The sequence below is a fragment of the Manis javanica genome, chromosome 15 (genome assembly GCF_040802235.1).
Source record: "Manis javanica isolate MJ-LG chromosome 15, MJ_LKY, whole genome shotgun sequence".
Lineage (NCBI taxonomy): Eukaryota > Metazoa > Chordata > Mammalia > Pholidota > Manidae > Manis > Manis javanica.
The window spans coordinates 16,070,480-16,093,538 of NC_133170.1; the positions used below are offsets into that span (position 1 = coordinate 16,070,480).

At 37.3% G+C, this 23,059-nt stretch overlaps 1 protein-coding gene across 8 annotated transcripts in view; it reads right to left on the minus strand.

The window, feature by feature from the left end:
• PIK3C2G (phosphatidylinositol-4-phosphate 3-kinase catalytic subunit type 2 gamma) overlaps positions 1-23,059 on the minus strand; it is a 319,871-nt gene that overhangs the window by 70,649 nt on the left and 226,163 nt on the right. For all 8 annotated transcript variants that reach the window (XR_012125937.1, XM_073223871.1, XM_073223866.1 and 5 more), the window contains 2 exons: positions 7,585-7,741; positions 627-736 (listed from right to left, as the gene is read on the minus strand). Coding sequence is in view for 7 of the 8 variants with exons in the window: in XM_073223871.1 (XP_073079972.1) it covers positions 627-736; positions 7,585-7,741 (267 nt within the window). In the remaining variant the exon portion in view is untranslated. The remainder of the gene's footprint in view (positions 1-626; positions 737-7,584; positions 7,742-23,059) is intronic.

Consider the following 23,059-nt stretch of genomic DNA (forward strand, 5'->3'; position numbering starts at 1 on the left):
TAATTACAGATAACATTTACTGAACACCTGAAATTTGCTAGCATTGATGCTGTCCATTCAAAAACTGAAGTTCCAGAGAATCTTATAAGATGCACTGCCTTTTCAACAAAAATTTTGAGTCTAGTTGATATTCACTGCATTTTGGCCAGACGCCTGCCCTGGTGTACACTACTGTTTTCCCAGACTTGCTTAATAAATATAGATTTAAAATAGAAAATAGTTGCCAAATATTCCAATATTTGTATTGTCTTAGAGATGAAAGTAACTGGGTCCGTATGTCATCATAAATCTCTTTTTTTCAAATTGTTTTTCTGGGCATAGTTCAAGAAAAGCAACCAGTTTATTTATGTCAGCCCTTGCTCTTTTCAGTGACCTCTTATTGAGCAATGTATTAAATGAGGAGGCTGGTTAGCAAATCATAGCATGCTACGGAAACACTGACCAAGGGTTTCTGCTAGACATTCACATTGCTCTCTTTCTACTCCTTGGGAAAGAAGATACAAGGTGGTTCTAGAGATGACAGCTTCATACCAGTGACTGTTCACCCTGGATTATGTTACAGGTGAAGCATGCATCTGTGCACACCATAAATGAACACTCTTACATTCATTCACAGCTAATCTTACTTGGTAAAATGACTTGTTGCTTCCAGGTCAGTGTCTTGTGGACGAAGATTATTATACACATATTTCAGGTCTTGGATCCCACTCAGCTCAGGCAATCCTGCATGTAGCATCTGAACAAAACAGACAAACACACAAATAAAATAAAACCAAAAAACCTCAGATGAGTCTGAATTAAATCTTAATTGGTCAAGTGCAGTTGAGCCCACCTGATTCATTCTGCAAATACATATAAACTTAAACTTACATAGCAATGCTTTTCCATTTATAAACATGAATGAATGTAAGTTCATGTTCTTTAACCTCTCATATTTAGTAGTTAAGCAACAAAAAGATAAAATAAAAAGAACTAATAAAACTGCCAAACTGACTACAGATTAATAATTTAATTTTACCTTCATCAAAAACAAGTGAAGTAAGCATGATAGTATTATTATCTCTGTAGAACTATCTCTTGTAAAAGGACAGTGAAATAATGAGAGCTCTAGTGTCAGAATTTCTGGACCCAACATTTCAAATCTGAATGAGGTTGAAAAAAATCTTTTAACTTCACTGAACCTCCATTTTCTCCACTTTTAAAGTAAAAATACCCAACATGTTCTGTAAGAATCAAATGGTTAATGAATAATAAAGTTTTATACATTAAAAATTGTTACCCCAAAATTATATCACAAAACCCATCTTAAAGAAGAAATACTTAATCCCCAAAAAACCGTAAGTGGAGTGTCCAATGGAGTGTCCAAGCATGGAGTGGAAATCTCAGTCCTCTGGTTTTTAATTTCATGTGCTTTTATGATTCTAGGACTCACAGTATAAGAACAAAATTTTCCCTAGTTAAGTGGTTATTACATTTATTAAAGATTATTAAAGCAGTGAAATGAGTAAAGAAAAAATTGTACAAAGGCTCAGATATCTTTTGCCAATGTCTGGAAAAGCACTTTGTTCATATTATAGTGTAGACTGTGTAATAGTCTCTTTAGATATAGGCAAAAGTTTTTAAAAATATTTTTTGAGAAAAAAATAGATTTTTTTGAAGTAAATTTGAACTTTGCAAAAAAAAAAAAAAAACCCAAACAAATAAAAAGAAGAATGCCATCAATATCTCTAAGACTAAGATGATAATTTATTTTCTGCTCCGGAATAGAGGCCCTCTTACGATAGTGGAAAATGGGAAGTTAAGAACAATGCTATTAATCCTAAATATAAATCCATGGATGATCTAGCATCTCAAATTCATGATATTTAAATATAAAGGATAAACTGAGAATATGATTATGGAGGATGTGTGACTTTGTGATTGCCTTGATGGAAATTCAACTGAGGAAAAAAAAAAGGAGAGCTTTCTGGAACATAGGGGTGTGGGTGAATAACAAAATATGGGGCTGAAAAGGCAAGTAGAATAGGATGTTTGTGGAAATAGGATATATTTGTGGAAAGTGGATTGAAGTGGGGCCAAAAAAGAGGCTGGACTAAGAGACTGCTTAGGAAGAGAGATAAGTTATTGTATTTTAAATATATGTAGGAAGTAGGACTTAGAAAACTGTGTGATTTATTGGATATATTTGGGGTGTGGTCTAAAGCATACAGCTATAAACAGATTCTAGAGTCCTTAACATATAGATAGTAATTGAAACCATGGAAATGGATAAGATAGTCCCGGAAAATTGTCAACTGCCTCTCCTCATAGATGATCTAGCATCTCAAATTCATATCTTAATTTTAGCATATTCTCTTTTCCTGCAAACTCTTCCTTTTCCCCCCTTTATCTCCATTTACACTGCCACCATTGTCCAACAAGTTCACATCTTCATTGATTCCCTCTTCTTCTTGATTCCCTTAATTCTATAAAAACCACCTCAACCATCTCTTGTATTCATCATTGCAATTATTGTCCTAGTTCAGCTCCTCATCTTCATTTGTTTAGATAACTTGAATAGCCTTTTTCTCTAATCCCTCTCTCTCTAAATACATAACTTCTGAGTTATTATATAAAATCTATGCTAGATTATGACCCTTTATCAAAAACAAAGATATTTCTAGGTTCTCAGGTGTCTACACATTAAAGTCCAAAACCCTCATTCTGGTCATAAATGCCTTTCATAGTCTATCACTTCAACCTTATCAGCTACATAGGTCTCCACTTGTACCACAGACTGGGTACACTTGATTACCTCCATTGCCAACACACTCAGATGTTTTCTTCAGCCAGGATTTGTTTCGTCTCCCTTCTTGTTTATTGAAATTACTTTTGAAGGCTCAGCTCAAATGCTTCTTCCTGCCTTACTACCACAGATCCTCTTGATAAGATTTATTTACTGCTGCCTACATTTCACTGTTTTGTTCAGCATATGTTTGCCATGTTAAGATTTAACTTATTTGAGAAGAGGAACAGAGTTTTTAATTCAGTGTTGAATTGTCTATATTGCCTAGCATGGTGTTTTATAATTAGAACTTAATGAATTAATGAATACATGAATGAATGAATGAATGAATGAATGAAAAAATACCTGACCCTGCTAGGCTTTGAAAACCTTTAAGTAGCATGTTCAACCCTGACTACTAAACTTAAAATGAGCCATAGGGAGATACATTCCCAATAGGAACTATAGTCTAGATTAGGCTTTATCTTATACATTTTGTACTTAGAGTTCTAGAAATATCTGTGTTCTTATTGACGAATTTTTTCCCTTTATCATACTAAGATTGTCCATTTGCTAACAACAGGCGTAATTCCTAGATTTGAACTGCTTTCCATTTCTCTGGATACCCTGAATTCAGACCTGTTTGCCTAAGACTCTGTCATACATCTCGGGAAGCAGACCTTTCCCTCTGCCAACACACACACACACACACACACACACACTACACACAAGCTCACAAGCTGCCAAGTGCAGATGGCTTCTATTAGATGAAAAGACCCCAGCTGTCTCCCTGACATGTGGTCATTATTGGTAACAAATGCTAATTTTGCCCTTGTTGATGAGCTTTCTTCCTTAGAAGGCTCTTGAGTGTTCAGCTCTGCACACCAGAGTAGGGGTGGCCTCATACCTGGGTCCACTTAGCCTGGGCCTGCTTCATATTGAGGGTTCAGGACTTTCAGCCAGAACCTGCTGCCCTGGGACTGCTCTGTTCCCCTCTCCATGTCTCCTTATATTCCTACCCCTGAAGCCTGGCTGTAACCTGTGATTTGGGGTCTCCTCATGCTGCCCACCCTGGCCTGGCCCATAAGAACAGAACTGCTGGGGGACCATTCCCATGGGTTTGCTAGTGTCCTTGGGAGAAGTGGAGAGTCCAGTAAATTTCTGGTACTCTGGTAAGAAAAAAATGGTGGTGGAAGGGGACCAAGATAAGACTGCTATACAAAGAAAGCAGCAAATAAGACTTATCAAGAGGATCTGTGGTACTTCAGGGAGGAAGAAGCATCTGAGCTGAGCCTTCAAAAAGAATATATTTTTTTTATCAGTTCAAGTTCATGTCTGTCCTCTGACCCAGAGTTGTGGTTAAAGTGCTTCCTAGCTTAGATCACCTGTGTAATAACTTTAATTGGGACCTTAGGAAAGGGAAGGGTAGCTAGTACAGGTAATGAAAAGATACAAGTAATAACAGGTAATGAAAAGATACAGGTAATAAAAGGTAAATTCTTCTTTAAAGGATAGGAACATTTTAACATTTTCTATTTCTGTTCTCTTCCTACTAAGTCCAAATGTATTTTGAAAACTATGCTTAGGGAAGCAGACCCTCTTTGACACCATAAAGAACAGTTAGAAAGATTTCTACTGGGAAATATCTGCTATAATAATGGGTGTGATAAACATTTTAAACTGGGTGAATTGTCCCTATGTTCTTTGGGCGACTTCCATAATAGCTGATATTGATTTTTTAATGAGACAAAAGCTGATGAAATACAGGCTTTTATGTCAGTGAATTCAGCCAGCAACACTCTTGGGTCTCCTACAGATGTTTTGCTTTTAAGCAAGATGGGAACTTCATGGATTATTTTTTTCCCTGCTCTTCTCAGGAGTAAATAAAAAGGATCGCAGATATCTGGAAAGATGCTGCTCTCTACCAAGGATGAGACATTAACTACACAGTACAGTCACCAAATGCTTGCGGCTTATAATACTGGGTACTGACCATTCACAGAGGATAGAATTTATGACCCACATCAAGTACTTCTAATGTTGTAACTGGGTCATGGTGTAATAGATTTAATTATTTTTAAAGAACTTAAGAACAGTCAGTTTGAAAGAGAATTGAGGGAAATACAGATTACTCACATAGGAAAAAAATAATCTTTCAAAAATTTAAATTTAATTTTTATTTTATAAGAAGTTACACCTAGGGAAAGGATGGTCCTGAAACCTTTACTGATGTTTTGATTATCTACAGATCCCTAAGAAAGAAACCTGAAAAGAAGAGAATTAAGATGCAAATAACCAGAAATAGAGGGAAGAGCACACTCATGTATTTATTCATTAGTCTAATTGGTCCACATTGCTCTGATGACTGTTTCAATTTCTGTGAGAGTCTAAATCTAAGATTATATGCTTAATCTGTTAATGCCCTTCATTGCCAAATTTTCCTCCTTAGCCTAAAAGACTTGAATAATTAAAATATAAGGGATTTTTTGGATATACTATATACCAGAAATTTTCAACATCTGATTTTAATATTATTTTTGAGAAATTATTTCAACACTTGATTAAAATACCATATATGTACTTCTTTTAAGTGAAATAACATTACATAAACTTTTTAATCATTATTTAATATATTTTGTCTTACGTGCTCAGGTTTTTTTTGGGGGTGGGGGCAGGTAGAGAAATTTATCAAGAGAAAAATGCCCACCAATAGCTTTATGAATCTATGTCTTTACAAAAAGCTGTCTTTTCACATTATTTTAACATGCTCAGTTGTCATTCAGCATAGTTTCAGTGTCACCTTGAAAACAGCATAAACTATAAGCTTTTCTGCTTTGGGTTTGTTTCTGCAATGTCTGTGACTGGTTGAAGTGGTTGTTAGAATATGTATGCTGTTACCTACAGCATTACATACATTTGGAAATGCTGAATATCTTATTGTGTATATCAATTTTATCTTCCTTATTAAATTGAAAATTTTAACAATGACTAGGCCTGATATGTTTTGTATCCTCCACAATTTTTGGTATAGAATAACTACTCAAGACCTCATGGATTCATGAGTTAGAGCATGCTAGAGCCCAAGAGGATATTAGAGATGTTACTGAACATTTATTATGGAAATGGAGTTAAGGTCACATACTCAGTCCTTGTGGGATGAACACAGATTAGGAACCATAAGCCACCTCATAATTGCAACACAGCCTAATAGAATTAGAGATAGAATACAAATATACCAATATGAATCATTGGCTATTATTGGAAAGCCAACTAGAAGATTCTGGTGATGCGCAGAACTTTATAAATCCAGTTACACATGAAGGAACCAAAGTGTCTTTGTATATGAAGGACTACATGTTTGTAATATTTTTAGAAATCTGTATTTTTTAAGACAAAGAGGAGAGAAGGAAGGTGCATATATTGTTTGAAAGTTAAAATAAGGATCCAGATCAAATCTTGATTGCAAAAAGGTCTACATTCATTCAGCACAACCTAATATAACTTTTCTGTAATGATGGAATTATTTCACATCTGTGCTTTCCAGTATGGTAGCACTAGCCACATGAGGCTATTGAGCATCTAAAATGTGGCTAGTGAGACTGAGGAGCTGAATTTTAAATTTCATTTAATACTAATTAATTTAAATTAAATAACCACATGTGACTATGGATACTGTTTTGGTCAGTGTTCTTATAAATTAATAAGGATCTAGTATAGTAATTTAACTGAACCCTATTATATGGCAGATATTGTTCTAAGTGCTTTACATTAATTAACTAATAGGGTTATTATAAAATGTAAATTGATTAATACACATAAAGCACTTATTGCTCATGCAAAGCATTCACTACTAGGACATTTATTAATCAATCCTATAAGGTGGATGCTATAATCTTATTTAATAGATAAGAAACATAGTATTATTATTGGAGTTGGGTGATATACCCTGAGGAATGTACCCAGTAAAATGCCAACTTAGAACTGAAGCCTGGGAAGGCCTGGCCACCAAGTCTGTGCCCTTAACAGCATCTAGTAGAATTATCATCTAAAGGCTTTAAAGCATCTTTTTTTGATGATCATGGTTACTCCAAATGCCCAAGTGATTTACCAAAGCTGTGTTCCTCTCCTACAGTTTGTTGCAACTACTAGTGTGTATGTGTGTACCCTGCATATCTCATCCTGCCTATCTGCTCCATCTCTGCACTGGACAGTGGAATGAAACATTCTATTTTCCCCTATTGGTCAACAGATAGCATATAGGACCACGACTCAGTAGACCCAATGTATGCTGCTAAGTATATTACTCTCTGGTTTAAATCACGAGTCGCCTTATGTTTTTGACCCTCAGTTTCTTTCTCTGAAAAATATTTATTTTTCTCTGAAAAATAAACAAGTGATTGAAGCCAGAGATTAGGGGGAGACAGGAAAAACCTTGCCTGGTCTGCATTACTGGGTTGCTCTAGCATATAAATGAGATAGAACTTTTAAAGCACCTTTGAAAAATCCTAAAGCACAATACAGCTAATACAATATTCTAAATTTCTGTCCTTGATCTTTAATCAAAATATACTATACTCAGATAACCCCTGAATACATCAATATTATTGTGAATAGAAATGTTTGAGACAATAACCATGCACTAATATAATAAATTATTAAGAAATGTGTTCATGAGCTGTACAATGGTACTTTTAGTTTGTTCTCTCCTTTCTGTTGTGAATAGCCCTTTGGGGCACTCCAAGCCATTAGCAAAAATAAACTCCCGAAAGAGAGACATAAATGAAGCTTATTATTTTTGTTATTTCCCCAAGGGAACTTACCATTTCTAGCAGGTTCAAGAGCAGTCGGCTGTGCCTTCTGACAATATTATAAGCTCGACAGCAAAGCTCCACAAACTCTTGGAAATGCTGTGGGTTTTTGCCACCCTCTGTAATAAAGTACTCCATCTCTGAAGTAAAAATAAAAGGGGCTCGGTCTCTATAAACCAAAAACAATAGCATCAATAAGCAGGATGGTTTGTAGGATTAAATGAGGCAGTTACAACTTATTTTCATTTGATTTTTTTTTTGTTGTTGTTATTTTCTCTCTACTCTAATGGATGAACCTCCTTCACTGTGGCACAGCTGGAGAAATTTGCTAATTGTAGGCTTTGAATAATGTAGCTGGGCTGCAGCAGGGCAGGAAAGTCAAGTTATTTCACAGTGCTCACCTATATTGTCTCAAATATTTAATTCTAAGTTATATTTGATGGGGATATTATTTATTAAAAATTAATGTAAGGACAAATTAATAATGAAAGTGGTTTTATAGAAAATGTATTTACTGTTAATTTTGAAATGATAAAACATATCATGTATTTGACCCCATGGTATGTTTTTTTAAGTTTTTTTTTTTTCTTAGAAGATATGTTGACCTTTTAGGGAAAAGGTTTTGGGTACAAACTAAGATATGTAATTACAAGTTCTTTCAGAAAGGCATCTATTAAAAAACAGAAGTTACCAATTCACTGTCATGTGCTTAGTAAGGGGAAAAAAGAGGTAGCTATATTTCATTGAAACTAGGCCTAATAAAATTATTGATCAGAAAGAAGGAAATATGAGCAGACCATTGTCACCCTCTGTACTCCCAAGGTTGGAAAAACAGGAAAAGAAAGGACCAAAGAGAAGATGGCCTTATTTTTCCTACTTTTTTCAGTTTTCTCTCATGTTATTTGACACATGAAGAGACCTGAGATGAAGCATTAGCACTTCTAATAGAGACTAGCGGAGGGAGGATTAGAAACATCTCTTTGTGATAAAGTCTTACTCATTGAATAATGAGACAAAGAATTTTGATATTAATTTGTCCTAAGGTCAATTGTGTTAGAAATATAGTTGTGGGTAAAAAATTATCTAAGAAATAAGAACTTTTGGAGGTGAGATCAAGATGATGGAGTAGGAAGATCCTGAGCCACCTCCTCTTATGCACACACCAGAATCTACAAGTACATATAGAACAACTATCTCTGAGAATGAACTGAAGACTAGATATAGTATAAACTTGTAACTAAATAAGTCATGAGGATACAATGTACAGCATAGGGAATACAGTAAATAATATGTAACATGGCCATTTTAACAATATTAATCTTCCTATCTATGAGCATGGAATATCTTTCCATTCATTTGTATCTTCTTCAGTTTCTTTTATTAATTCTTATAGTTTTCAGAGTATAGGTCTTTCACCTCCCAGTTAGATTTATTTCTAGGTATTTTATTCTTTTTGATGTAATTGTAAATGGGATTCCTTTCTTAATTTCTCTTTTTGTTAGTTTGTTATCTATATAGGAATGTAATAGATTTCTGTGTATTTATTTAGTATCCTGCAACTGTACCGAATTCATTTACTATTATAAGTTTTTTGATGGAATTTCTAGGGTTTTCTATATATAGTATCGTGCCATCTGCAAATATCAACATTTTTACTTCTTCCTTATTATTTCAGATGCCTTTTATTTCCTTTTCTTGTTTAATTGCTGTGGCTAGGACTTGCAGTACTATGTTACTGCAGCATTATTTACAATAGCCAGAATAAGGAATCAACCTAACTGCCATTGACAAATGAATGAATAAAGAACATGTGTTACATATGTACAATGGAATATTACTCAACCATAAAAAAATAATAATGAAATCTTGCCATTTGTGACAATGTGGATGGACCTAGAGGGTATTATGCTAAGTGAAGTAAATCAAAGAGAAATAACACATCACTTCATTTATATGTAGAATCTAAAAAAATAAAACATATGAACAAACAAACAAAGCAGAAATAGACTCATAAACATAGAAAACAGACTGATGGTTTCAATGGAGAGGGGGCAGGGGCAGGGGTGAAATAGGCGAAGGGGAAAAAAATAGTGAGAATGATATCTTGATCTGGTGATGGTTACACAAGTGCATATACATGCCAAAATTCATCGAGGTATACACTAAGATTTGTGTACTCTATTGTATGTACCTCAATTTAAAAAGAAAATATGCAACAATTTTGTATGGTGACAGATGGTAGCTAGATTTATCATGGTGATCATTTCATGATGTATCTAAATGTTGAATCACTATGTTGTGCACCAAAAACTAATATAATATTTTATGTCTACTATACTTCAATAAAAAATGGATAAAATAAAAGATTTTTGAATGAATTAAAATAAAACATATTATTAAATTTGAGCCTAGTAGCCTAAATATAACTAAGGTTGACCTGCAGTCTCACAATTCCCTGAGCTCTGAAATGGTTAAGCAACACCTGGCTCTTAGAATTGCCATGAAGATTAACAGAAAATGTATACAAATGCCTGACACATAGAAAGGGCACCATGTTTGTGAACTGCTATGATTAGAGGCTCTGTGCTGAGAGCCCAGACTGGCCCTGTCAGCCAGGTTTCTAATCATGTCCTACCACTTACTAGTCCTGTGATCCCAGGCAAGTTATTTAGCCTCTGCACACCTCAATCTTCTCCTGTGTAAAATGGGGATAAGAACACTTGACTCCTGGCAATGTTAAGAGGATTAAATGGTTTAAATCATATAAAAGTCTTAAGAACATAACCTGATACATAGTAAGCACTCAACATTGTTAATTACTACTATTAATGCCCCAAATAATAAAAGTGTTCTCAGAGCTGAACCTGGTCATAGCTAAATCTCCCTCTTTCTTCAAAAACGCCATCAGTGAAATCCCATCCTTCCTTCAAGGTTTAATTTACTCTCAGCTCTTCCATGTACCTGCTTAGGCTGTATAAACCCTTAACTGGACTTTGGATTAAGTACCACTTCTCTTTTTTTTTAATATACCACTTATCTACATAGTCATCATTATTGCTACTAACATTTTAGTAGAGTTTTAGCAATATCCCAGACTTCCATAATCAGAAAAAAATCTTAATTTTATACATAGATATTTTCAATAGTTTTTTGCTATTCTATTTACTATACTGAATAGAACTTCTGAAATAATTTTAAAAGTCTTACATTTTATAGCTTCCTGAAATTTTCTTTTCTAATGTAATTGATATGCTTTTCTCTTCAACAGAGAAAAATATGTTTGACCAAAATGATATTTCTTGGAAAGTTTTTGTAGTTGTGCTCAAGTTTATGTGATAACACATTTCTTCCTTTCACAGTAACCACCATCATAAATCAGATGAAGAAACACCATTTCTGTCATGGTAAAATACACAAAAGAAACATATCCAAATTAGAGAAAATATAAACTAATAATAATACTAAAGAATCCAATTTTAGATGTGTTTAACTACCATCATAGTCTAAATTTTCAGTGGGCCAAATGAAATAAAATGCTGAATCTTTCTGGCGCGGAGCCAAGATGGCGGCGTGAGTAGAGCAGTGGAAATCTCCTCCCAAAAACACATAGAGCTATGAAAATATAACAAAGAAAAATCTTCCTAAAATAGAGACCACAGGACACAGGACAACATCCAGACCACATCCACACCTGCAAGAACCCAGCGCCTTGTGAAGGGGGTAAGATACAAGCCCCAGCCCGGCGGGACCCGAGCGCCCCTCCCCCCGGCTCCCGGCGGGTGGAGAGAAACCTGAGCGGTTTTTTTTTTGGCGAGCACTTTTTGGAAGCCTTAGAGGGACGGGCCCCCGTTGCTGGGGAGGCAGGGTGGCGGGACCGGTGAGGAGGTGCCTGGGAACGGCGCCGGAGGACAAAGAATATCCCGCGTTTCTCCCTGCGAGACCTGGGGGCGGGTGCCTGAGACCGGTGCCTGAGGACGGAGGAGGTCGCGCGTTTTTCCCCTTTTTTTTTTTTCTCTTTTGGGCGAGCGCTTTTTGGAAGCCTTGAAGGGACGGGGACCCCAGTGCTAGGGAGGCACGGTGGCGGGACTGGTGAGCGGGTGGCTGGGACCGGCGCCTGAGGACAAAGAATATCCCCCGTTTTTCCCTGCGGGACCGGGGGGCGGGTGCCTGAGACCGGCACTTGAGGACAGAGGAAATCGCGCGTTTTTCCCCTTTTTTTTTCTCTTTTCTGCGAGTGCTTTTTGGAAGCCTAAAAGGGACAGGGACCCCGGTGCTAGGGAGGCAGGGCGGCGGGACTGGTGAGCGGGTGCCTGGGACCGGCACCTGAGGACAAAGAATATCCCGCATTTTTCCCTGTGGGACCGGTGGGTGGGTGCCTGAGACCAGCACCTGAGGACGGAAGAAATCGCGCGTTTTTCCCCTTTTTTTTCTCTCTTTTTGCCGAGTGCTTTTTGGAAGCCTTGAAGGGACAGGGACCCCGGTGCTAGGGAGGCAGGGCGGCGGGACTGGTGAGCGGGTGCGTGGGACCAGTGCCTGAGGACAAAGAATATTGAGCGTTCCTTCCCTGCGGGACCGGTGGGTGGGTGCTTTTTGGAAGCCTTGAAAGGACAGGGACCCTGGTGCTAGGGAGACAGGGCAGCAGGACCAGTGAGCGGGTGCCTGGGACCGGCACCTGAGGACAAAAAAAAAAAAAAAAAAAAAACAATCGCTTGTTTTTTCCTTTTTTTTCCTTTTTTTTTTTTCTCTTTCTTTCTGTTCCCTCTCTCATTGTTGCTGTTGTTGTTTTGGTTTGGAGAGTGCTTTTTGGAAATCTTAAAGGGGCAGGACAGGTCACTTAGACCAGAAGCAGGAAATCTGGGGATCTCTGAGCACTCTAACCCCCTGGGCAGCAGGGAGCACAGAGGCCCCTTACGGAGATAAATAGTCTCCTGGCTGCTCCCCCTCCAACGGGGCTCCACCATTTTGGAGGAACAGCCCCAGCCAGGCCAAGCCCACAGCAACAGCGGAGATAAACCCCAAAGCAACTGGGCAGGAAGCAGAAGCCCTGTCTGCGCACAGCTGCCCAGCACAAGCCACTAGAGGTCGCTATTCTCCCAGAAAAAGGCTACAAACCAACAAGAAGGGAAGCTCTTCCAGCGGTCACTTGTACCAGCTCTGCAAACTATCTCTATCACCATGAAAAGGCAAAACTACAGGCAGACAAAGATCACAGAGACAACACCTGAGAAGGAGACAGACCTAACTAGTCCTCCTGAAAAAGAATTCAAAATAAAAATCATGAACATGCTGACAGAGATGCAGAAAAAAATGCAAGAGCAATGGGATGAGATGCAGAGAAAAATGCAAGAGCAGTGGGATGAGATGCAGAGAAAAATGCAAGAGCAGTGGGATGAAGTCCGGAAGGAGATCACAGATGTCAGGAAAGAGATCACAGAAGTGAAACAATCCCTGGAAGGATTTATAAGCAGAATGGATAAGATGCAAGAGGCCATTGAAGGAATAGAAGCCAGAGAACAGGAACGTATAGAAGCTGACAGAGAGAGAGATAAAAGGATCTCCAGGAATGAAACAACACTAAGAGAAATATGTGACCAATACAAAAGGAAAAACATTCGTATTATAGGGATACCAGAAGAGGAAGAAAGAGGAAAAGGGATAGAAAGTGTCTTTGAAGAAATAATTGCTGAAAACTTCCCCAAACTGGGGGAGGAAATAATCGAACAGACCATGGAATTATACAGAACCCCCAACAGAAAGGATCCAAGGAGGACAACACCAAGACACATAATAATTAAAATGGCAAGGATCAAGGACAAGGAAAGAGTTTTAAAGGCAGCTAGAGAGAAAAAGGTCACCTATAAAGGAAAACCAATCAGGCTAACATCAGACTTCTCAACAGAAACCCTACAGGCCAGAAGAGAATGGCATGATATACTTAATGCAATGAAACAGAAGGGCCTTGAACCAAGGATACTGTATCCAGCACGACTATCATTTAAATATGATGGTGGGATCAAACAATTCCCAGACAAGCAAAAGCTGAGGGAATTTGCTTCCCACAAACCACCTCTACAGGGCATCCTACAGGGACTGCTCTAGATGGGAGCACCCCTAAAAAGAGCACAGAACAAAACACACAACATATGGAGAATGGAGGAGGAGGAATAAGAAGGGAGAGAAGAAAAGACTCTCCAGACAGTGTATATAACAGCTCAATAAGCGAGCTAAGTTAGGCAGTAAGATACTAAAGAAGCTAACCTTGAACCTTTGGTAACCACGAATCTAAAGCCTGCAATGGCAATAAGTACATATCTTTCAATAGTCACCCTAAATGTAAATGGACTTAATGCACCAATCAAAAGACATAGAGTAATAGAATGGATAAAAAAGCAAGACCCATCTATATGCTGCTTACAAGAAACTCACCTTAAACCCAAAGATAAGCATAGACTAAAAGTCAAGGGATGGAAAAACATATTTCAGGCAAACAACAGTGAGAAGAAAGCAGGGGTTGCAGTACTAATATCAGACAAAATAGACTTCAAAACAAAGAAAGTAACAAGAGATAAAGAAGGCCACTACATAATGATAAAGGGCTTAGTCCAACAAGAGGATATAACCATTCTAAATATATATGCACCCAATACAGGAGCACCAGCATATGTGAAGCAAATACTAACAGAACTAAAGAGGGAAATAGACTGCAATGCATTCATTGTAGGAGACTTCAACACACCACTCACCCCAAAGGATAGATCCACCGGGCAAAAAATAAGTAAAGACACACAGGCACTGAACAACACACTAGAACAGATGGACCTAATAGACATCTATAGAACTTTACATCCAAAAGCAACAGGATACACATTCTTCTCAAGTGCACATGGAACATTCTCCAGAATAGACCACATACTAGCTCACAAAAAGAGCCTCAGTAAATTCCACAATATTGAAATTCTACCAACCAATTTTTCAGACCACAAAGGTATGAAAGTAGAAATAAATTCTACAAAGAAAACAAAAAGGCTCACAAACACATGGAGGCTTAACAACATGCTACTAAATAATCAATGGATCAATGAACAAATCAAAATAGAGATCAAGGAATATATAGAAACAAATGACAACAACAACACTAAGCCCCAACTTCTGTGGGATGCAGCGAAAGCAGTCTTAAGAGGAAAGTATATAGCAATCCAGGCACACTTGAAGAAGGAAGAACAATCCCAAATGAATAGTCTAACATCACAATTATTAAAACTGGAAAAAGAAGAACAAATGAGGCCTAAAGTCAGCAGAAGGAGGGACATAATAAAGATCAGAGAAGAAATAAACAAAATTGAGAAGAATAAAACAATAGCAAAAATCAACGAAACCAAGAGCTGGTTCTTTGAGAAAATAAACAAAATAGATAAGCCTCTAGCCCAACTTATTAAGAGAAAAAGAGAGTCAACACAAATCAACATAATCAGAAATGAGAATGGAAAAATCACGACAGACTCCACAGAAATACAAAGAATTATTAAAGACTACTATGAAAACCTATATGCCAACAAGCTGGAAAACCTAGAAGAAATGGACAACTTCCTAGAAAAATACAACCTCCCAAGACTGACCAAGGAAGAAACACAAAAGTTAAACAAACCAATTACAAGCAAAGAAATTGAAACAGTAATCAAAAAACTACCCAAGAACAAAACCCCGGGGCCGGACGGATTTACCTCGGAATTTTATCAGACACACAGAGAAGACATAATACCCATTCTCCTTAAAGTGTTCCACAAAATAGAAGAAGAGGGAATACTCCCAAACTCATTCTATGAAGCCAACATCACCCTAATACCAAAACCAGGAAAAGACCCCACCAAAAAAGAAAATTACAGACCAATATCCCTGATGAATGTAGATGCAAAAATACTCAATAAAATATTAGCAAACAGAATTCAACAGTATATCAAAAGGATCATACACCATGACCAAGTGGGGTTCATCCCAGGGATGCAAGGATGGTACAACATTCGAAAATCCATCAACATCATCCACCACATCAACAAAAAGAAAGACAAAAACCACATGATCATCTCCATAGATGCTGAAAAAGCATTTGACAAAATTCAACATCCATTCATGATAAAAACTCTCCGCAAAATGGGAATAGAGGGCAAGTACCTCAACATAATAAAGGCCATATATGATAAACCCACAGCCAGCATTATACTGAACAGCGAGAAGCTGAAAGCATTTCCACTGAGATCGGGAACCAGACAGGGATGCCCACTCTCCCCACTGTTATTCAACATAGTACTGGAGGTCCTAGCCACGGCAATCAGACAAAACAAAGAAATACAAGGAATCCAGATTGGTAAAGAAGAAGTTAAACTGTCACTATTTGCAGATGATATGATACTGTACATAAAAAACCCTAAAGACTCCACTCCAAAACTACTAGAACTGATATCGGAATACAGCAAAGTTGCAGGATACAAAATCAACACACAGAAATCTGTAGCTTTCCTATACACTAACAACGAATCAATAGAAAGAGAAATCAGGAAAACAATTCCATTCACCATTGCATCAAAAAGAATAAAATACCTAGGAATAAACCTAACCAAGGAAGTGAAAGACTTATACTCTGAAAACTACAAGTCACTCTTAAGAGAAATTAAAGAGGACACTAATAAATGGAAACTCATCCCATGCTCATGGCTAGGAAGAATTAATATCGTCAAAATGGCCATCCTGCCGAAAGCAATATACAAATTTGATGCAATCCCTCTCAAATTACCAGCAACATTCTTCAATGAATTGGAACAAATAATTCAAAAATTCATATGGAAACACCAAAGACCCCGAATAGCCAAAGCAATCCTGAAAAAGAAGAATAAAGTAGGGGGGATCTCACTCCCCAACTTCAAGCTCTACTACAAAGCCATAGTAATCAAGACAATTTGGTACTGGCACAAGAACAGAGCCACAGACCAGTGGAACAGATTAGAGACCCCAGAAATTAACCCAAACATATATGGTCAATTAATATTTGATAAAGGAGCCATGGACATACAATGGCAAAATGACAGTCTCTTCAACAGATGGTGCTGGCAAAACTGGACAGCTACATGTAGGAGAATGAAACTGGACCATTGTCTAACCCCATATACAAAGGTAAACTCAAAATGGATCAAAGACCTGAATGTAAGTCACGAAACCATTAAACTCTTGGAAAAAAACATAGGCAAAAACCTCTTAGACATAAACATGAGTGATCTCTTCTTGAACATATCTCCCCGGGCAAGGAAAACAACAGCAAAAATGAGCAAGTGGGACTACATTAAGCTGAAAAGCTTCTGTACAGCGAAAGACACCATCAATAGAACAAAAAGGAACCCTACAGTATGGGAGAATATATTTGAAAATGACAGATCTGATAAAGGCTTGACGTCCAGAATATATAAAGAGCTCACACGCCTCAACAAACAAAAAACAAATAACCCAATTAAAAAATGGGCAGAGGAACTGAACAGACAGTTCTCCAAAAAAGAAATACAGATGGCCAAGAGACACATGAAAAGATGCTCCACATCGCTAATTATCAGAGAAATGCAAATTAAAACTACAATGAGGTATCACCTCACACCAGTAAGGATAGCTGCCATCCAAAAGACAAACAACAACAAATGTTGGCGAGGCTGTGGAGAAAGGGGAACCCTCCTACACTGCTGGTGGGAATGTAAATTAGTTCAACCATTGTGGAAAGCAGTATGGAGGTGCATCAAAATGCTCAAAACAGACCTACCATTTGACCCAGGAATTCCACTCCTAGGAATTTACCCTAAGAACGCAGCAATCAAGTTTGAGAAAGACAGATGCACTCCTATGTTTATCGCAGCACTATTTACAATAGCCAAGAATTGGAAGCAACCTAAATGTCCATCTGTAGATGAATGGATAAAGAAGATGTGGTACATATACACAATGGAATACTACTCAGCCATAAGAAGTGGAAAAATCCAACCATTTGCAGCAACATGGATGGAGCTGGAGAGTATTATGCTCAGTGAAATAAGCCAAGCAGAGAAAGAGAAATACCAAATGATTTCACTCATCTGAGGAGTATAGGAACAAAGGAAAAACTGAAGGAACAAAACAGCAGCAGAATTACAGAACCCAAAAATGGACTAACAGGTACCAAAGGGAAAGGAACTGGGGAGGATGGGTGGGCAGGGAGGGATAAGGGGGGGGAAGAAGAAGGGGGGTATTAAGATTAGCATGCATGGGGGGAGGGAGAAAGGGGAGGGTGGGCTGCACAACACAGAGAGGACAAGTAGTGACTCTACCACATTTTGCTAAGCTGATGGACAGTAACCGTAATGGGGTTGTTAGGGGGGACCTGATATAGGGGAGAGCATAGTAAACATAGTATTCTTCATGTAAGGGTAGATTAAAAATTAAAAAAAAAAAAAAAAAGAAAGAAAGAAAGAAAGAAAAGGGGATTACTCGTTAACAGGATAAAACTATTGGTAAATCAAAGATCAACGCATGCTTTAAATATCCTTAATGTTGATCACTTAAAGGGTGTCAGATGATCAGCTATGGAGGTACTCTTTTCTGATAATATTCCTTTCTCTTAATTAAAAAAAAAAAAAAAAAAAGCAGTTACTGTGTGCTGACCTCCAATGAGTTCTGCACAGTGGTATAGAGGGCATGTCAAAGTGTGGGCAAAGGGTCTGTTTGTTTCTACGCAGAAGATCAAGGCCTAGCTTGGATACACAGAAAATGAAATAAGATACGATATGAGGAGGAGCTTCCGGCATCAGCACTCTCTGGAGGACTCGTGCCGGGGGATGATCATCAAAAAGCCTCCCCAGGGATCCGGACGATGCTGCGGTTGTGGCTGCATCCAGCCCACCGTCTCCTGGACTTGCCATAAGAAGGAGGAGGGAGATGTCTAGGCTGGCATGTGCATACAGTGAGACAACGAATTTGACTGGATCTGTACTGTTGGAACTCAACCAGGAGTTGGGAGGGGTGCAAGTTGTAGCACCCCAAAATCTCATGACTATAGACTATCTATGGTTAAAAGAACATATGGGATGTGAACAGATCCCAGAAATGGGCTGCTTTAATTTGTCTGATGGTTCAAGTACAGTTGGAAAATATCCATCATATTATAGATAAATTTTCACAAATGCCTAGGGTGCCTAAATGGTTTTCTTGGCTTCACTGGAGATGGCTGGTAATTATAGATTTGCTTTGTTTATGTCACCGTATTCCTATAATGTTAATATGTGTGTGCAAATTAGTTAGTAGTTTAAAACCTATACATACTTAAGGTACTATACAAGAAGATATGTCAAAGAAATAATCAATCCTCCCAAGTTTCCTTCATATGCTACATCTATAGCTTTTCTTCTTCCTTCCTAATTACAACCCTTAAATAGAATTCGTGCCTCATATCGAATTTACCGAGTATCATAATTCCTCCAGGTGGTAAAGATACCTCGAGACAAGTGCTGGGCATAGAAGCCAGAGGGCATAAATCTGCAAAGAAGTAAAAAGCTAACCTTTGCAAACAATATGGCTTCTCTCTCACTTACCAACTTTACATTTCCCTGTATGGCCCCGGAAGATGACTGGTTAGCCAGAGACGGGTAAGATTCCTCAAGGGAGGAACAACCTAAGACAGGCACAGTCGCAGGGGGGCCATCAGGTGAGAATTTGGGGATCAACAGAGGTGAGGCTCAGAACCTCACCCCCCCTGCTTTGAGAGAAATCTTCTGCATCCGTGGATGTCTTGCTGCCCTTGTCTAGCCTGGATTAATACTTAGTCCATAGGCACACACCTGATCATCTGATCATCTACATTTGCCTTCTTACAGCACTAAACTATGTTTTCTACCTTTATCTTGCATCTACCTACCACTTCAGCATTTTATTAAAAATAAAAATAATAATAATAATAGGAGAAATGTGGGATCAACATATAAATCAAGTACAAAAATCAAATGAATATTCATATTTGACCTGATGGTTTATAGGTCATATTGCATGATCAAAACCGAAAGTTTCTGTGATGAATGCCCTTGTACTGTTCACCATGTAAGAATTTATTCACTCTGTAAGAATTCGTTCACCATGTAAGAACTTGTTCGTTATGCTTCAGAAGATTGGAGACTGACGAGAATTAGGCTTGAGATGGATTAATGATTGTACATTGAGCATTGACCCCCCTATACTGAATTTTATTGTTGTTAACAACCATTTGATCAATAAATATGAGAGATGCCCTCTCAAAAAAAAAAAAAAAAAAAAAAAAAAAGAAAAAAAAAATGCTGAATCTTTCTGTATGATTTGCATGGCTCACTTGGAGCAATTTTTAAAATAACTTATTTAGCATTAGCCTAAATTTTTTTCTATAAATGGAAGGAAGCCTCACGTGTGAAACAGAATCCTATCCCATTTGTACAAGCTGTAGCAGTCATGGCTGGGATGTGGTTTATCAGTCCACTCAAATGGGAAACTAATCCTAAATTGCAGAATTAACGTATTGGAGTCTGTGTCTGAAGCTTAAGCAATACTTATAAATCTGAGATATAAGCTGGTTGTGGCAAGAGGATAGATTGGAAACTATTTGATCTCTTAGAGTATACAGTGTTATTACATTCTGAATCCTATGTTGAAAATCTCTTATTTACAGCTGTACAAAATATACCAGGGATTTCTTATTGAGACTATCTTACTTTTTTCCCAGATTAGTGGTTTTACTACTATTTGCCTAAGTCTATTCTCTCTATTTACTAAACTGAATAGAACTTCTTCTATACTTTTTACCTGTATTATTTCTCACTTCTGGCCATGTTTCCTCCCTCAACCCCCCTTATTTGATACCCTAATACTGATTAAGAGATCAGGATCAAAATTTTTTCTACTAAAACGTCTTCTCTAATAAATTTATCCCTTGTCAATTTCTCTCTTACTTTTTTCATCTTTTTATGTAGCCCTACATCTAATATATTTTACTCTTTATAGTCTCTACTAGTTTAACTTTTCTTCGCAAACAATCTGTATAATTTTCAAGGGAGAAGAAGTATTTTACCTGATTTTATATATTCTTAATGTTGCAAACAGTATCTTGGTGGTGTTTTATTATATGTAATGATTGTAACAGTACGTAAATAGCTCACACAGTGAAGAACTTGTGATAATTTGACATGTATGTGGGCAGGCCATATGAACAAACTTATTTGTTATAATTCTATCATTTTGTTGTTGAAGTTAATCTTTTTATTATCTTAAGATCAGACCTTCCCTGAAATGATTATTCCATAAAAATGCCGAGTATTTTAAAGATTTCCAATAGGTGAGAAGAATGTAGTAGTCTAAATATATATATATATATATATATATATCCACTTCAGAAATTTAAGGACATTCCTATTACAAACAAACACTAATTATTAAGGAAAAAAATTAAAATTCACTTGATATGGGAAATAGCAGGACAATTAATATTTTACCATTTGTTTTTACTCATACATAAGCTTCTCTTTTAATCACATCACAGATACCATCTTCTTGTATAAAGATGCTAGAATACCAGGACCATCATCACTAAGGATTCACAAATTGCCATGTACTGAGGATACATAGACTTTTAGGAGATGTTTCTGTCCACTAGGTGATCTGAACCTAGCTAGGGAGGCACGCACCCCAAATGTTAGAACACTATATTTAACAACAAATATTTATTGTGCATCTATAATAGATATATGCAAGGCTTGTAGATGAGGTTAAAGATTTTTAAAAAATCAACATTCTAAAAGCAATAAAAAGTTATTGAGTAATAGCAACGGTATTTTGAAAGATCCCTCCAGTTGCAATAAGGAGAAAAATTTAGAACAGGGAGGGTGTATGTGGGTAGATCAGACTAGAGACTTGCAGACGGTTTTGATTAGCTGTGAGAGGAGCTTCGATTAGGATGGTAGCTCACAGATACATAGAAGTGGGAAGACAATACACACTGAAGAAAAAAATCAAGAGGACGTTATGATGGTTTGGAGTGGGAGGGAGAAGGATGCTAAGAAGAGCTTTAAATTTTTGTCTTGTGTACTACAGTGCAAAACTCAGAGTGGGCCCAGCTTGAACAAGGTACATTTGAGGTGCATTTGAGATATATAGGAGCAAATGACAACGAGGTATTAAGGTAGTTATTCCCCAACCAAAGAGAAAATATCTAGGTTGGAGGCAAATTTCTGTGAGTCAGATTTCCATTTCTGGGAAGACTGAATAGACATGTTTTTCCTTATTTCTCTTGCTAAGTGCACTAAAAACTGGAAATTATGTATAATACAAACATAAGAAGACTATAAAAGGCATAGAGAAGAAGCTAGACTACCTGAGGAAACTTAGGACTTAAGAAATAAAATGGTGGTGAATTTTCTGGGTTTGTTTTTGCCTCATGTATTCCAGACATAAAGCTCAAGAAACTGGGAATCTGGAAATGCCAATGAATATAGAAAAAATTCACCAAGAAAATCTTGCTCTCTCTTCAGCCAAAGACTCAGGAAAGGGGTAGCCTAACCAGACAGAAAACATGTAAACAATAAGCACTCTAATCCAGCCAAATGTCAAAGAAAAAACTGTGACCCCATTCCTTCACCATACCAGTAAAGGTCAAAATGGGGTGGGGGGCCTAAGCTTCCAGTCTCACCAGGTTGTAGTCAAGCACCTCAATCCCCTGTCTAGGTGATGTCAGAGATAATAATGAGTAATGAGAGCAGAACCAGGGATTGATGGAGGGATGGACACATAGATTCATGGAATAGGACAAATAACACAGAAATAGAGTCATAAATATACCCAGCTGATTTTGACAAAGGTTCAAGAGCAACCTAATGGAGAAAGGATACAGCCTTGGGTCACATGATACTGGAATGGTTGGAAATCCATAGGCAAAAATATAAACCTACACCTAAACTCAAAGTTAATATAAAAATTAACTTAAAATGGATTAAAGACTTAAATACAAAATGTATAACTAAAACTTTTAGAACAAACTGTAGAAGAAAATCTTTGGGATCTAAGACTATGCAAAGGATTTTCAAAAAGATGAAAAGATAAATTACAGACAATATTTGCAAACGACATAGTCAGCAGAGGACTAGGATCTAGCATATATAAAGAACTCTTAAAATTTAATAGTAAAAACAAAACAAAACATGCAATTAGAAAATGGGCAAAAGACAGGAAGAGGCATTTCATGGAAGAGGACTTGAAGATGGTCAAGAAGCACATGGAAGAATGTTCAAATCATTATCCACTAAGGAAATGCAAATTAGAAACCACAATGAGCTATCACTATAAACCTATTAGAATGGCTAAAATAGAAAGTTGATGGCAGCACCAAATGCTGGCAAGGATATGGAGAAACTGGTTCACCCATACTTTGATGGCAGAAATGTAAAATGGTACAGATGCTCTGGAAAAC